This window comes from Boleophthalmus pectinirostris, unplaced genomic scaffold, assembly GCF_026225935.1.
Source record: "Boleophthalmus pectinirostris isolate CB_2022bp ecotype Guang Dong unplaced genomic scaffold, ASM2622593v1 HiC_scaffold_12, whole genome shotgun sequence".
Classification (NCBI taxonomy): domain Eukaryota; kingdom Metazoa; phylum Chordata; class Actinopteri; order Gobiiformes; family Gobiidae; genus Boleophthalmus; species Boleophthalmus pectinirostris.
The window spans coordinates 8,317,270-8,331,567 of NW_026571018.1; the positions used below are offsets into that span (position 1 = coordinate 8,317,270).

General features: G+C 42.4%; 1 protein-coding gene across 1 annotated transcript in view; it reads right to left on the minus strand.

Annotated features, from left to right (window-relative positions):
- Positions 1-14,298, minus strand: part of LOC110156406 (kin of IRRE-like protein 3) — a 319,679-nt gene that overhangs the window by 152,060 nt on the left and 153,321 nt on the right. The window contains exon 5 of the mRNA XM_055148711.1: positions 12,981-13,131. Within this exon, the coding sequence (XP_055004686.1) occupies positions 12,981-13,131 (151 nt within the window). The remainder of the gene's footprint in view (positions 1-12,980; positions 13,132-14,298) is intronic.

Here is a 14,298-nt window from a genome sequence, read left to right on the forward strand (position 1 = left end):
CGCATTAGCTCGTACGCTAAAAGCCAATAGAGTATAGCAGGTGCGCGTACAGCTGGTGCACTATTAGCCGAGTACGACACTACATCTGAATGCATGGCGTACGCTGCAGCTAGAGGGCTCGAAAAAGGCCCAGAAGATTTACTAGAGAATTAATTAAACAGCCCGGTGGTTAGGTTATGTGCGGTGAGTTCAGGTACGCACTAGGGAGGAATTAAAAGCTCTACATTATGTTAAAATATTATGGGCTAGGCTATATTTACTATGCAGGCGGCGCTAGGATTAATGTGAAATATTGTGCGACTGTGTAATTTGTGGTGTTGAGCCAAATGTAAAGGGTTAGTCAGCAGTAAGTTGGTCCTGGAAAAGGTTGATTCGTAGGAATAAAAAATGTTGTTTTCCACCCCAAAAATATGTATCACGTTAATTGAAAGCAAACATCTGAAGAAGATTCTCGACGCTCAACGTGAAAAAGTGGAAAAACGTGGCATGCACATACATTTAAAGATGCACTGAGCAACTTTTCTAGCTACTTGCTCGCTACCGTGTTATTTCCTTGCCTCAAAAGTCTCAGTGACATTAAAGGGCGTGAATTATGATGTAAATAAAACAGAAAATGAATCTAAGCAGCACATTTTCAAGAGCCTGTGATCAATACAATGACAGGCGCTCATGGTCCAGTTTAGTTTGACTTTCAACAAAAAGTTTAGAGTGAAAAACTGAAACACTGTTGGCTAAGTAAGCTTGTCTGTACAGTATTGTTTGTAGTTGGCAATCAAGTCAGCTCTTTCAGGTCAGACTGTGTTAAAACAAAACTCTTTAAAGGGACACTTCGGAATTTAGGACATAGGACCTCATTTCCTAGTGAGCCAGAGTGTTGGAAACGTGTGGAGACACTTTTTAAAATATTCCATCCAGTCCTTGTATTTGCAGAGGTCACTGGTGCTAGGACTAGTGCATGTCAATGGCCATAGTTATCCTGCCACTAAAAACAGTTTTACCCACTCCACAAAACACCCGAAACAAAACTATTATTACACCAGACTGTCGACGTGAATGTCTGTGTTGATATAATAATGTTTGAAATAAAACTAACCTTGCATCGCATGTTGAGGGACTATTTTCTCATATATCAGTCTGCCAAACTTTTTATCAGGATGTACAACTCGCTGCTGCTGCTCAGACATAAATCTGTCAAATGCAGAATGGTTTTACTTCTAAAATTATTCTATCAACACAGACATTTACATGGATAGTCTGGCGTAATAATAGGTTTACTTCGGGTGTTTTGTGGAGTGGGTAAGAGTGTTTTTAGTGGCAGGATAACTATGGCCATTGACATGCACTAGCCTAGCACCAGCGACCTCTGCAAATACAAGGACTGGATGAAATATTTTAAAAAGTGTCTCCACACGTCTCCAACACTCTGGCTCACTAGGAAATGAGGCCCTATGTCCAAAATTTTGAACTGTCCCTTTAATGATGCACTCATACTAGGACTTTAGAACCATGCCCAAGCACAGATAACCCCTAAAGCGCAGTATGCTTGTCCAGTGTGAGCGCAATCGGCATGGTTGGGACTTTGGAGGAGGTGGTCCAAAGCTCGGCCTGGTTACTCGTCTCACCACACACGCACGACTTTCCTATACGAGACCTGGGAGGGGCACTAATGTTACTCATACGAGGAAAACAGTGAATAAACTCCACTCTAAAATACATAGTGAATCCGCGTTGACCTTCAATGAGGACTGCGGACGGTGACAAAAGTTTTTCAGTCTCTCTCCTCTCTCCTCCAACTCTCCTCCACCCTCCGCGCAGTTAATATATCCATAAACTCACGGAGGAGCACGTATCGTCACAGAACTCTTATCTGCCTCATTATTTAATAGATATTTCATGCCGGTGGACTTATTTTCTCTGCTAAAACAATAATTCTGCTGCAAATCATGTAAACAAACAGGGCCGTGTGATGACGTCCTCGAGCTGTGACCCGATTCAGTTGTGCCGGTGTAAGTTTGGGCCACAAAACCAACACAATCTTTCTTGAGCACAGCACAGTTCTAAAATAATAGTGTGTTTAAGCTCTCAGTCTAACATGATCGACACAGCTTCAGACAGAGTAGTGCGTCACACCGCCAGGAAAATTTTATGATGATAGCTGCAAACTATCAATACAGTTATCTATTTTTTAATTACTATTATTGTTTTTTAGTTATGCAACAATTGGCTACAGTGCATGGTAGAAATTTCCCACAGTGCACCTCTCCTGCTGAATAAATGGAGTCTGCTGGCTGGTCAATATGTAATGACTAGAAGAAATGGTGTGACTAAAGCCGTAACTTTGGCTCCATAGCGTTTATAATGACCGTGTGGAGTAATGGATTAACAATTAGGCCAACTTTAGAATAACTTTAGAGTGAAGGCCTGACTGATTGTGAAACTTCATTTGCTTCTGGGCCCAGCTATAATGGTGTATGATTACAATTCTTTAAAAGTTTTACAGACAAAGTTCAATGTTTTCCTCCTAATTACTGCAATCAGTTTTCCTTTTGTTTGTTGGTTTGTTTATGTGGTTGTTCGAGAAGATAATTTTAAAAAGTAATAGCTGAAATGAATCTGTGTATCATTCATTTTTCAATATAAAACCAAAAATAAGAAAAAAAAAAAAAAAAAAACTGTTTTCTTCATTATTTGTCAAAAAAAAACGGATAACAGTTTGTTTTTTCAGTTTACGTGACTCCCGTGACTGCGATGCCGGACTTTTGCACCGAATATGGACTGAACTAAGACTGATCCAGGTCCGGGACCAAACCGGGGACCAGAGCGGGACTGAGACTGGGACCAGACTGAGACTGAGACCAGAACGGGACCAGAATGGGACTGAGACCGAGATCAGACCGAGATCAGACTGGGACCAGGCCAGGACAAGACCAGGACCAGACCGGAGGCTCAGAGCCCACGGGAGGGCCAGAGCTCGAAGCTGAGGCTCGGAATCAAAGCTCGGAGTCCACTCTAGTCCCAGTCTGGTCCCGGTCTCAGTCCCGGTCTGGTCCCGGTCTCAGCCCCGCTCTGGTCCTGGTCTGGTCCCGGACCTGGATCAGTCCTGGTTCAGTCCGTACGCGGTGCAAAAGTCCGGCATCCCATGCACGGAAGTCACGTAAACGGCCGTTATCCATTTTTTCCATTCTTCATTTAAACACAAAATCAAAAACTGAAAACAAGGAATCATTATTATGTTTTTTTCATTTTGGTTTTGGAGACAAATAATGAAGAAAACAGTTGTTTTTTCATTTTCTTATTTTTGGTTTTGTATTGAAAAACAAATGAACGAATGATGCATGGATTGAAATGTTCAGAATTTTCTCAAGGATTGCAGCTGAACCTTTTGGACTGCTCCACCGTCCGACATTCACAGATGTTTTTAGTTTTTGCAAAAATGTCTTGGAAAAAAAAAAAAAAAACACATGGACTAGCCTCTCCACAGATCTGACCTGTAACGTGGTCTGATTCGCTGTCCACGAAGATAGAAAGGTTTAATACTATACTGCGAAACATTTCAGAAGTAATAACATGTTGTTCCACCAGAAAAGCTACACGATGCACACAGTATATAGGACGTTTAAATATGCCTGACAGAGACCGTTGTATGAAAGGACAATGTCAACATGACTTTGAGTGCTGTATAATAAAGCTGGTGAGGATTTACATTGCACCATTACAGCTAATCATGTGAATAAATTCTGCCTGACCACCAGATTTAACAGATGGTAATTAAAAGTATAATTAAATGTATTACTCACTCTGGACTCCACTTGTGTTGCTAATATGACTATTTATCGCTAGAATCTAATCCCATTTAAGTCAGGAGGTTGCTCTGGGAAAACTGGTTGGAAAATAATGTTTAAAAATGCACTATGCTGTAACTTTTCCACCACCTGCTTGTCTCATGGGTATGTTATTAAAGGTTGTATGGAGTTTTTTTTTTTTTTTTTGGTTCAAATTGTCATGTAATTCTTGTAATTATGATAACCAAAAAAAAACATAATAATAATAAGAATGAAAATCCATCAACTGTGGACGTGATGGGGGCAAATAAACATCAGCCAATAGATAACAAGGCTACCTCTTTATCTATTGGCTGTTGGGTTGTCAATCAAACTTCCTTTGTTTCTAGCATCACTGACTTGCCGGCGCGTTGGGATCAGTGTCGGGAGTTGCAAAATAAGCCACATGTATATATACACACACATTTTAATCATCAAAACAGTGAAAATGTCAAATGTGTCACATAAACAAGTTTTCTTCCACTAAGGGCCTGTTTACACAAGAACATTTGTGGGTAAAAACGACAAAATATTTTTGCCTTTCATTTAGACGATGGCAGCGTTTTGGAGCTTAAAAACACAAAAATCTGAAACCATCCTCCAGAGTGGAAAAACTGATTACACTACACTAAACAAGCAACAAAACTGTAGCGCTGTAACAAAATAATTTAGTAAAATGCACCAAAAAAATACTCTTGGCGATATATCGATACAGCAGCCCATGATATCGATACTGTATCATCACATTAAACGATGCGATATATCAATATTTTCATATTTTCATACACTTTTAGAAAAGACATACTTGAAAACAACATCACGCTTTTTGGAATCTGGATATAATTTGCATAATAATACGTTCACAACATTTTGAGATTCTGTTCTTTATCACAATGAAAAGTTTGAATAGTTTCACAGCCAAAGAAGAACAACCTTTCTACCTGTTCTTCTCTGTTAGACTCACAAAACTCCAGCGTGTGGAGGGGTGAAGTGAGGAGACATTAGCATGTGGTTATCTCGTCTGGCCCCGGGGCTGTGAGCCGTGTACGCCGCCAGCTAACTGGGGTCGTAGCCCAGGGCGGAGTGAACAGTGCGGCTGCGGGGGTTTATGCACACACACTCCAGGAGGGGGCGCAGTGGGACCGAGGGGGAGAGGGCAGGTGGCTGTTACCGAATGTCTCTATGCTCTCTCTCCCCATTTCACTCTATTATGGTTCTGTTCTTTCCAATAATGTTTTGTAGTGGTCCAAAGTTATTCCTCCCTTCCCTTACCTTATACTCTCACAACACTTTCTGATTATTGGACACTAAAATGCTGTCTAATTAGATGCAGACAACATGGAACTGACTGATTTTGACCTCAATAGGGGCTTAAACAAAATATTTGTACTATGGCAAGGCACAATTGGCTGAATGTACGGAGAAAATCGCGTCGAGCAGCAGTCCCAAACCTTTTTTGCGCCACGGACTGGTTTAATGTCAGACAATATTTTAATGGACCGGTCTTTAAGGGGTGGTGGATAAATACGACAAAATAAAATGATACGACCAACACAAAACCTGGGGTATTTTGTAAATATAATAATAAACGTTTCCAAAGACGTCTGTTTTTACTCATTTTGTAGCTTGTAGGTTTAAAATTAGCGTTAATGTCTCACATGACTGAGACAAGCATCTTGACATGTGACAAGAGTGAGTCAAGAGTGAGTCATGGGCTACGTTCAGACTGCAGCCTGATTTTGCCTCTATGCAACCTGTATCTGATCTTTTAATGACAGTCTGATTTTTTTCAAGTGCGACCCAGGCCACTTGGATATGTGCTCCTAAAACCGATACATATCCGATCTTTTGACATGCGACTTCAGTCTGAACAGTCAGGTCGCATTCATCCCACCTACACATCAGGCTCCAAGTCTATCAATGGAGGGAAAGCGAAGTTAGAGAATTAATTAATATTTGGGGGGATTGCTGTTTTCAGGGCAAATTAGAATCATAACTGGGAATTTTTTGAAATGATTGTCAAAGAAATGTCAGAGCGCGGCTACAGGCATCCTGGCTGCAATGTCAACAAAAAATAAAGAGCCCGTGAGCCAAATACAAGGAGGCTAAAGACTCAAACAAACGAAGCGGCAGTGAACGTGTAATCTGTCCATTTTACCAAGAACTGGACAGTATTTTGGGAGAGAAGTCCAGCATTTATGCTATTTCTGTAAACAGTGAACACACTCACTGCATGTGAGGTTGTCGTGTTCTCCGATGTTTATGCGGGACACTTTCGGGGTGTTTAAAGTTCACACTGGAGATCACATACAAGTTGCATTTAATTAGAAATGTGAACAACCTCGCAAAAAAATCAGATTTAACAAAAAAATCTAAATTGAACATTAAGCCCTGCAGTCTGAACATAGCCATAGATGGATAAAAAAAATAGATATATAGAAAATAAAACATTGTTCAGACTTGGATAATAAATAAAACTGAAACAATGCAAGTTATTTATTCTTTACCAAACCATCTACCAAACAATCCACGGACTGGTACGGGTCCCCACCTGTGGGTTGGAGACCGCTGGCGTACAGGACATTTAAGCTCACATGCTGCTGTGAGCCTCGACATTTTGATCTTAAAATGTTCGTATTAACTTGCTCTACACAAGCTTGGTGTTTTTATTTCACTATTTTGTATGTTACACTACTGTTCAAAGGTTTGGGGTCACCCAGACAACTTTGTGTTTTCCATGAAGTCACACTTTTATTTACCACCATGAGTTGTAAAATGAATAGAAAATATAGTCAAGACATTGACAAGGTTAGAAATAATGATTTAATAATAATAATAATAATAATAATAATAATAATAATAATAATAATTTATAATTGAAATAATTTTTAATTTCCTTCAAACTTTGCTTTCAAAGAATCCTCAATTTGCAGCAATTACAGCATTGCAGACCTTTGGCATTCTAGCTGTTCATTTGTTGAGGTAATCTGGAGAAATTTCACCCCACGCTTCAAGAAGCCCCTCCCACAAGTTGGATTGACTGGATGGACACTTCTTGCGTACCGTACGGTCAAGCTGCCCACTTCTCTTTCTACTCTGCTTACAGCCTTTTTGTGCTGTTCTCTGAAGGGAGTAGTTCACACCGCTGTAGGAAATCTTCAGTTTCTTGGCAGTTTCTCGCATGGAATAGCCTTCATTTCTAAGACCAAGAATAGACTGTCGAGTTTCACATGAAAGTTCTCTTTTTCTGGCCATTTTGAGCATTTAATTGACCCCACAAATGTGATGCTCCAGATACTCAACCTGCTCAAAGAAAGGTCAGTTTTATAGCTTCTCTAACTAACTGTTTTCACTTGTTCTAACATGATTGCAGAAGGGTTTTCTAATCATCCTTTAGCCTTCTGATGCAATGAGCAAACACATTGTACCGTTAAAACACTGGAGTGATAGTTGCTGGAAATGGGCCTCTATACTTATGTAGATATTGCATCAAAAACCAGACATTTGCAACTAGAATAGTCATTTTCCACATTAACAATGTATAGAGTGTATTTCTGATTAGTTTAAAGTTATCTTCATCGAAAAAAACAGTGCTTTTCTTTCAAAAATAAGGAAATTTCTAAGTGACCCCAAACTTTTGAATGGCAGTGTAAATAAATTCCTAATATCAGACTAATGACACTACAAAGCTAGGAAACAAAGCTTGTAGCTGGTAATCAAAGAAATCAGGTTCATAACCAAGTGGCGGTAATGGAAACTTTCTGGCTTTATCCGCACACACACACCTTCCCTACATATTCCTGGTAATTTACTAGATAAAAATGCATGTAGCTTTGTTCACACATGACCCTGTTCTGGCGAAATGCAGGTAAATTCCCGGATCTAGCTGCATGTGTGAATGACTTTAAGGTGTGGAGTTTTAATAGTTATACAAATGCTCTGTGCAATTAGTTTTAGCGGAGCACAACCTGAGCGCCCTACATCTGCTCACACAGACACAACAAAGAAACCAGCGCGAAAATAGGTCCCTGTCACTGGCCCCTGGGAGCCCTCCGCCCCAACAGCGCTCCCCGCATTAGCATTTTCACAGTGAGCGCCCGCGGGGACCTTTCTTTATGGACTCCCTGCATCTATTTGGCCATTAATTATGATGAAAAAACGTATTATTTAGAGCACACGATGGCTTTTTTGAGCAATTACTTCCTAAGAATCTTTCCTCTCCTTTGTACTAATACCAAGGGACGGGGGCACCAGGAGGAGACTTAAGCTAAACAACAAACTTTTTTTAATTACAGAGACCTGGATCAGTGTGTAGATAATTGCAAAGTGTTGTCATTTTTCTTTCAAATAACCTGTGAATATGCATGAGGCTTGCCAGGCCACCTTTGGTTTACTTTAGTGATGACAAAGTTTCACATTAGCAGACTTGTAATTGTGTGTGTGCGGACCCCTGAATCATTAACAAAAGCAGTGTTATAAAGAGTCACTTGTTTTATAAATATTTAAAGTTGCACTGCGTAACATTTCGAGTGAAGGATCTGTCACCTGCTTGTTATTGTTGCTTTGTCTAGAATGTTCCACAACAGTACAGATTAAGGCTACATTTACACATAGCCGGGGATGATGAGAAACGAATATTTCCCTCCCTCCATTTTCCAAAATAACATTGTGCACACAGCATTGTTTTCAAAAAAGTTTTCACATAAATACGCCATCGAGCGCCGTTATAACTACACCAAGCCTCTGGACGGCACCTGGATTAGATTCAAACCTGTAGCGTTCATTTCATTACAGTTGTGAATATTACACAAAAAATACATTGAAAAACGTGCATTACTGAGTGGGCTTGCCTCTCCACAGATCTGTTAAAGAAATGGTAAAATTGTTGACCTCTGAGCCTCATTCGTCTCTGGTCATGGATATGATTCATCAACTGTGTGTGTAAATGCAAACACATGAAAAATGTTTGCACCAGAAGAAATGCAACTGCTGCTCTGAATGTTTCATGATCATCATCAGAGCAAAAGGTAAACATTGGTCCCACTTTTGGAGTGTCAGCTGCTTAAAACTCCATTTATCTCACTTTACATGCAAATGCAAACCCATAGTTTTCCAGAATCTCCACTCTAGCCGGAGTTTTTAGAAAGATTTTTTTTTTTCATTTGCATGTAAAAGATGGGTACAAACGAAGGGAAGTGTCTCAGTTCTTAAAAATACCTGTATATGTGTTAACGGGGCCTAAACCTATTTATGTTATTAGGTTCTTTTTTTCAGACTTAGAGTGTTATTTCATACCTGACAGTTTCGACTGCTCACTAGCGTCTTCCTCAGAGTGGTCACGTGATGTTGCTGTGACGTGTCTGGTCAGCTGATTTAAACAGGTTTTGGCGCTGTCTTCCTACCGGTGGAGGCAGGACGACAGCGCCATCTGCAAACCGGGACGGGGGCTTTTTTACTCTCACACACCTGGGATGCTGTCCTGAGGAAGTCGGACTGCAGATGGCGCTGTCGTCCTGCCTCCACCGTTAGGAAGACAGTGCCAAAACCTGTTTAAATCAGCTGACCGGACACGTCACAGCAACATCACGTGACTCTGAGGAAGACGCTAGTGAGCAGTCGAAACTGTCAGGTATGAAATAACACTCTAGGTCTGAAAAAAGAACCTAATAACATAGAATATCGGAAGACCAAATGAATCTCATTGGACTAAACCTATTTATTATGAGGGAGACAAGCAGGTTACAGCACTAGGCTACATTACAGTGCACCTTTAAATTTACACCCTAGCCTGATTATGATTATTACAAATGAATATGGGACTATCACACTCTGCATTTATGGAATGAATATAGCATGCAGTGGTGAAAAAAATAAATAAATAACTAAATAAATAAATAAATATATATATACTAAAATGTTGTACTCAGAAATATACTCAGTTACTACTATTGCGATTAAGTACAGCTGCCAGAACTGTACATAAAGGTGCACATTGTTTGGTTGGGGGTCCGTCACCTGCTTGTTTCTGTGGATATGTCATTGCTCTGCCTGAAATGTTCTAAAGTACGACATTAAACAGATCTACCTTTCATGTATTAGATTACAGGCGGTTTTATAGCAATAAAATGCATAGAAAAACCTGTATTCTGACTGGGAGCGGGGTCGCCTCTCCACAGATCTGACCTGTAACTCGGTATATTTTGGTCTGTATGAAAACAGAAAGGTTTAACGCCGACAAAGCAACAAGATCTCCATTGAGGAAAGCATTTGACGGACCCTCCTTCCAAAAAAACTTGCACAACGCACCTTTACACTTTTAATCATTTTGAAATTTAATGAGTTGTTTGTTTCGCATTTTACGATTTTAATAAAAGTGACCGTTTGAGATAGAATGAGCTAGTTAGCGTGCAACTGCGCAAAGAGCCTATAGCATATCGTTACGGGGACAAGCTCACGATTTGACTTTTCCCCAGTCCTCTCTCACAGCGAGTCAAACATCAGCCGCAGCTATCTGAGTAATGATACATGAGGCGCACACAGACACAGAAGAGACAGCTCAGCACATTTGGATAAGCAGCTATGAGCTCATGAGGCCCGGTTTTGGCAGACGGGAGACTCGGCGGAAGGTTTGGGGCTGGTGGGGAGTTTGGGGGGGGGTGTGACAGGTGTTGAATGAATAAGTGATGATGGCACTGTCAAGGTGGAGCCGGAGCGCGTTCTCCCCGAGGTGCCCGTACCAGCCCCCGCGCCTCATGCGGGGGTCGGACATGTTAAGCACTGCCTCTTAATATTGATGGCGGGCAGCTGTCGGAGAGGCACAACAGCTCTCTGCGCTCGGTGTGCGCGTGTGAGCTCAAGGCATGCTGGGAAATTTCAGGGCTGGGCTGGGATCTGGGGCAATCTGCAGGTGGAATCAGCATTTTCGAAAAAGAACGCAAAACAAGTTCAGGGCTTTAGCAGAGTTCACACTGCCCCGTGGTTAATATTTTATCATATCAATATTATGCAGATATACATAGTACTTTTGTGTATATAGGAGCTGTGTTTGTGTTTGTGCTGCTGCTGTTACTCAACTTAGACTTTAATCTGACTTTTTAACACAGTCCGACTTTAAAGAGCAGATTTAGCCGGAACTACAACAAACAGGTGAGCTGATTTGTGCAGTTAAACAAGTTCCTCTCACCTTTTTTGTTGAAAGTCAAACACCTAAACTGGACCGTGAACGCTCGTATTGAAAATGCGCTGTTTAAATACATGTTGTAATTTTCTAATAAGTCACTGGGTTGTGTTTGATAATTTGTGCATTGTAAAGTTCCATCAAAGACATACATGTAATACCCCTCCCCCCAGCGTGGCCGTAGTATGGGTGGTGGGGTTAGTTTGGTAGTAGTATGGGTGGGTGGGTGGTTGGTTGGTTGGTTGGTTGAGTGGTAGTAGTAAGGTTAGATGGGCTCAGTTTGGGTGGTTGGGTGATAGTAGTATGTGTGATTGGGTCAGTGTTTGATAGTGGTGTGGGTGGTAGTTGGGTGATCATAATTTGGGTGGGTGGTAGTAGTGTCTGTGGTAGTAGTATGGGTGGATAGTCGCAGGGTGGGTGGTAGTAGCATGGGTTGGTGGGCGGGTAGGTGGTAGTTATATAGGTGTGGGTGTGTGGTTGTATGGATGGGTGGATGGTAGTAGTGTCTGGTAGTCGTATGGGTGGATGGGTTGTAGTAGTATGGTTGGGTGGTAGTAGTATGGGTGGTAGTTGGGTGATAATAGTATGGGGAGGTGAATGATAGTAGGTGGCTGGGCGAGGGGTTGGGTGGGTGAGTGGTAGTAATATGGGTGGGTGGGTGGATGATAGTAGTGTGAGTGGCAGTAGTATGGTGGGTGGGGCAAGGGGTTGGGTGGGTGAGTGGTAGTAATATGGGTGGATGGGTGAGTGGATGATAGTGTGAATGGCAGTAGTATGGGTAAGTGGTTGAGCGAGTGGGTCGGTGTTTGGGATTAGTCTGGGTGGTAGTTGTGTGGTAGTACTATGGGTGGGTCAGTGGGTGGTAATAGTTTGGGTGGTTGGTAGTAGTGTGGTAATAGTATGGGTGAATGATAGTAGTGCGGGTGGCGGTAGTATGGGTTGGTGGGCGAGGGGTTGGGTGGGTGGCTGGTAATTGAGTGGGTGGCTAGTAGTTGGGTGGGTAGTAGAATGGATGAGTGGGTGGGTGAGGGGTAGTAGTGTCGGTAGTAGCAGTATGGGGTGGTGGATGGCTCAGGGTGGGTGTGTGGGTGGGCTCTGGGTGTGTAGGGTGGCTCTGGGTGTGTAGGTGGGCTCAGGTGTGTGGGTGGGCTCAGGGTGTGTGGGTGGGCTCAGGGTGGGCTCACTCAGGGTGGGTGGTAGTTGAGTGGGTGAGCGGGTTGGTAGTTTAGTGCGCTGTTAGTTGGGAGGGTAGTAGTATGGATGGGTGGTAGTAGTGTTGGTGGTAGTAGTATGGGTGGGCTCAGTGTGGGTGGGTGATCGTAGTATGGGTGGGTGGGCGGTAGTAGCATGGGTTGTAGTAGTGTTTGTGGTAGTAGTGAGGATGGATGGGTGCAGGGTGGGTGGATGGGGTCTGGGTGGGTGGGAGGGTGGGTGGATAGGCTCAGGGTGGGTCAGAGGGTGGGTGGATAGGCTCAGGGTGGGTGGGTGGTAGTAGTATGGGTTGGTGGGTGGTAGTGGTATGAGTGGTCATAGTCTTAGTAATAGTAGTATGGGTGGGTGGGTGGTATTAGTGTTGGTGGTATTAGTGTTGGTGGTAGTAGTATGGGTGGGTAGTAGTAGTGTGGATGGATGGGCTCAGGGTGGGTGGATGGTAGTTGGATGGGTGGCAGTATGGATGGGTGGATGGGTGGTAGCAGTGTCGGTCAGTGGGTGTTAGTAGTGTTGGTGTTAGTCGTGTCAGTGGTAGTAGTATCGGTGGGTGTTAGTAGTATGGCTGGTAGTTGAATGGGTGGGTGTTAGTGGATGGGTGGGCGGGTGGTAGTTGGGTGGATGAGCAGGTGGTAGCAGTACAGGTGGGTGGGTGATAGTTGGGTGGTAGTAGTACTGGTAGGTAGGCTCAGGGTGGGTGAGTGGGTGTACTCATTGTGGGTGGGTGGGCTCAGTGTGGGTGTGTGTGCTCACTGTGGGTGGGCGTCACTTACGTTGAATGTCTATGGTGACGGTGGCGTCCTTCCCGTTGGGTGCTGCCTTGTTGCTCGCCCTGCAGGTGATGTGCTGCCCAGACTCGATGTTGGAGGGAGACAGGTACAGGGTGCTCACCGTGCTCTCCCTCTTCCCGTCTCGGAGCAGCGTCTGCGGGACAGAGCAGCCATGTTTCATCCACGCTTATTCAAAAACACAACGGTAATGAGAACTTCGACCTTGAGGTAAGTAGGAGGTAGTTTTGATATATAGAGCTATGAATTTTTTACCATAACTTTTCCATTTGGGAGAAGCGTGCATAAACAGTCTCCTGCATCCAAATAATAAAACTCTTGAGTAAAGAAAAGGCAGAGGATTCAGATTGAAAACGTGCCTCTTGGGGAATGTGGATGCATGATTTCTGTAGATAATAGTAATCAAAATATAACAACCGGATGTCAAAAAAGGAAAAGGACAGATCGTTTTATAGATTTTTTACTGTCATGAGGTTGAGCGGACAGAAAATTGCTACTAAACTGGATTCTTAAAGATGTATTGTGTAAATTTTCTAGTGGAAAGTAGGTCAAATGCTTTTCTCCTTGGAGACGTTATTGCTTTGTCTGGAATGTTTAAACTAATATATGTTTTTATTCATTGAGGTGGCATTTTATTTCTCAAAACTGCTACAAAAACCTGCATTATTACGGTGAGTGGGCCCACTTCTCCACAGAGCTGATCTGTAACCTGGTGATGTGGCTGTGTGTCTTTATGGAGATAGTTAAATTAAAGGAAAAAACAATAACGTCTAGATCACAGGTGTCAAACATGTGGCTCGGGGGCCACATCCCATCCTCCAAGTCCTTTAATCTGGCCCTCGGCTGATTTTCTACTAAAATATTTTAATTATATTTTCTATTGAAATATTGGTAATTTTGTGCACTGCTTAGCATAGCACCCTGGTCTAGATAGAGTCAAGTAGGTGGTGAATCCGTGTATCATTCGTTCATTAGTTTTTTAATATAAAACCAAAAATAAGAAAATGAAAAAACAACAGTTTTCTTCATTATTTGTCTCCAAAACCAAAATGAAAAAACAAATAATGATTCGTTTTTTCAGTTTTCGATTTTGTGTTTAAATGAAGAATGGAAAAAAAAACAGATAACGCCCGTTTTCCGTTTACGTGACTTCATTGACTATAATGCCAGACTTTTGAGCTGCATACGGACTGAACCAGGACTGATCCAGGTCCGGTACCAGACTGGGACCAGAGTGGGACTTAGACCGAGACCAGGCCGGGACCAGACCGGGACTGAGACCGAGAAATTTTTACAGAATCAA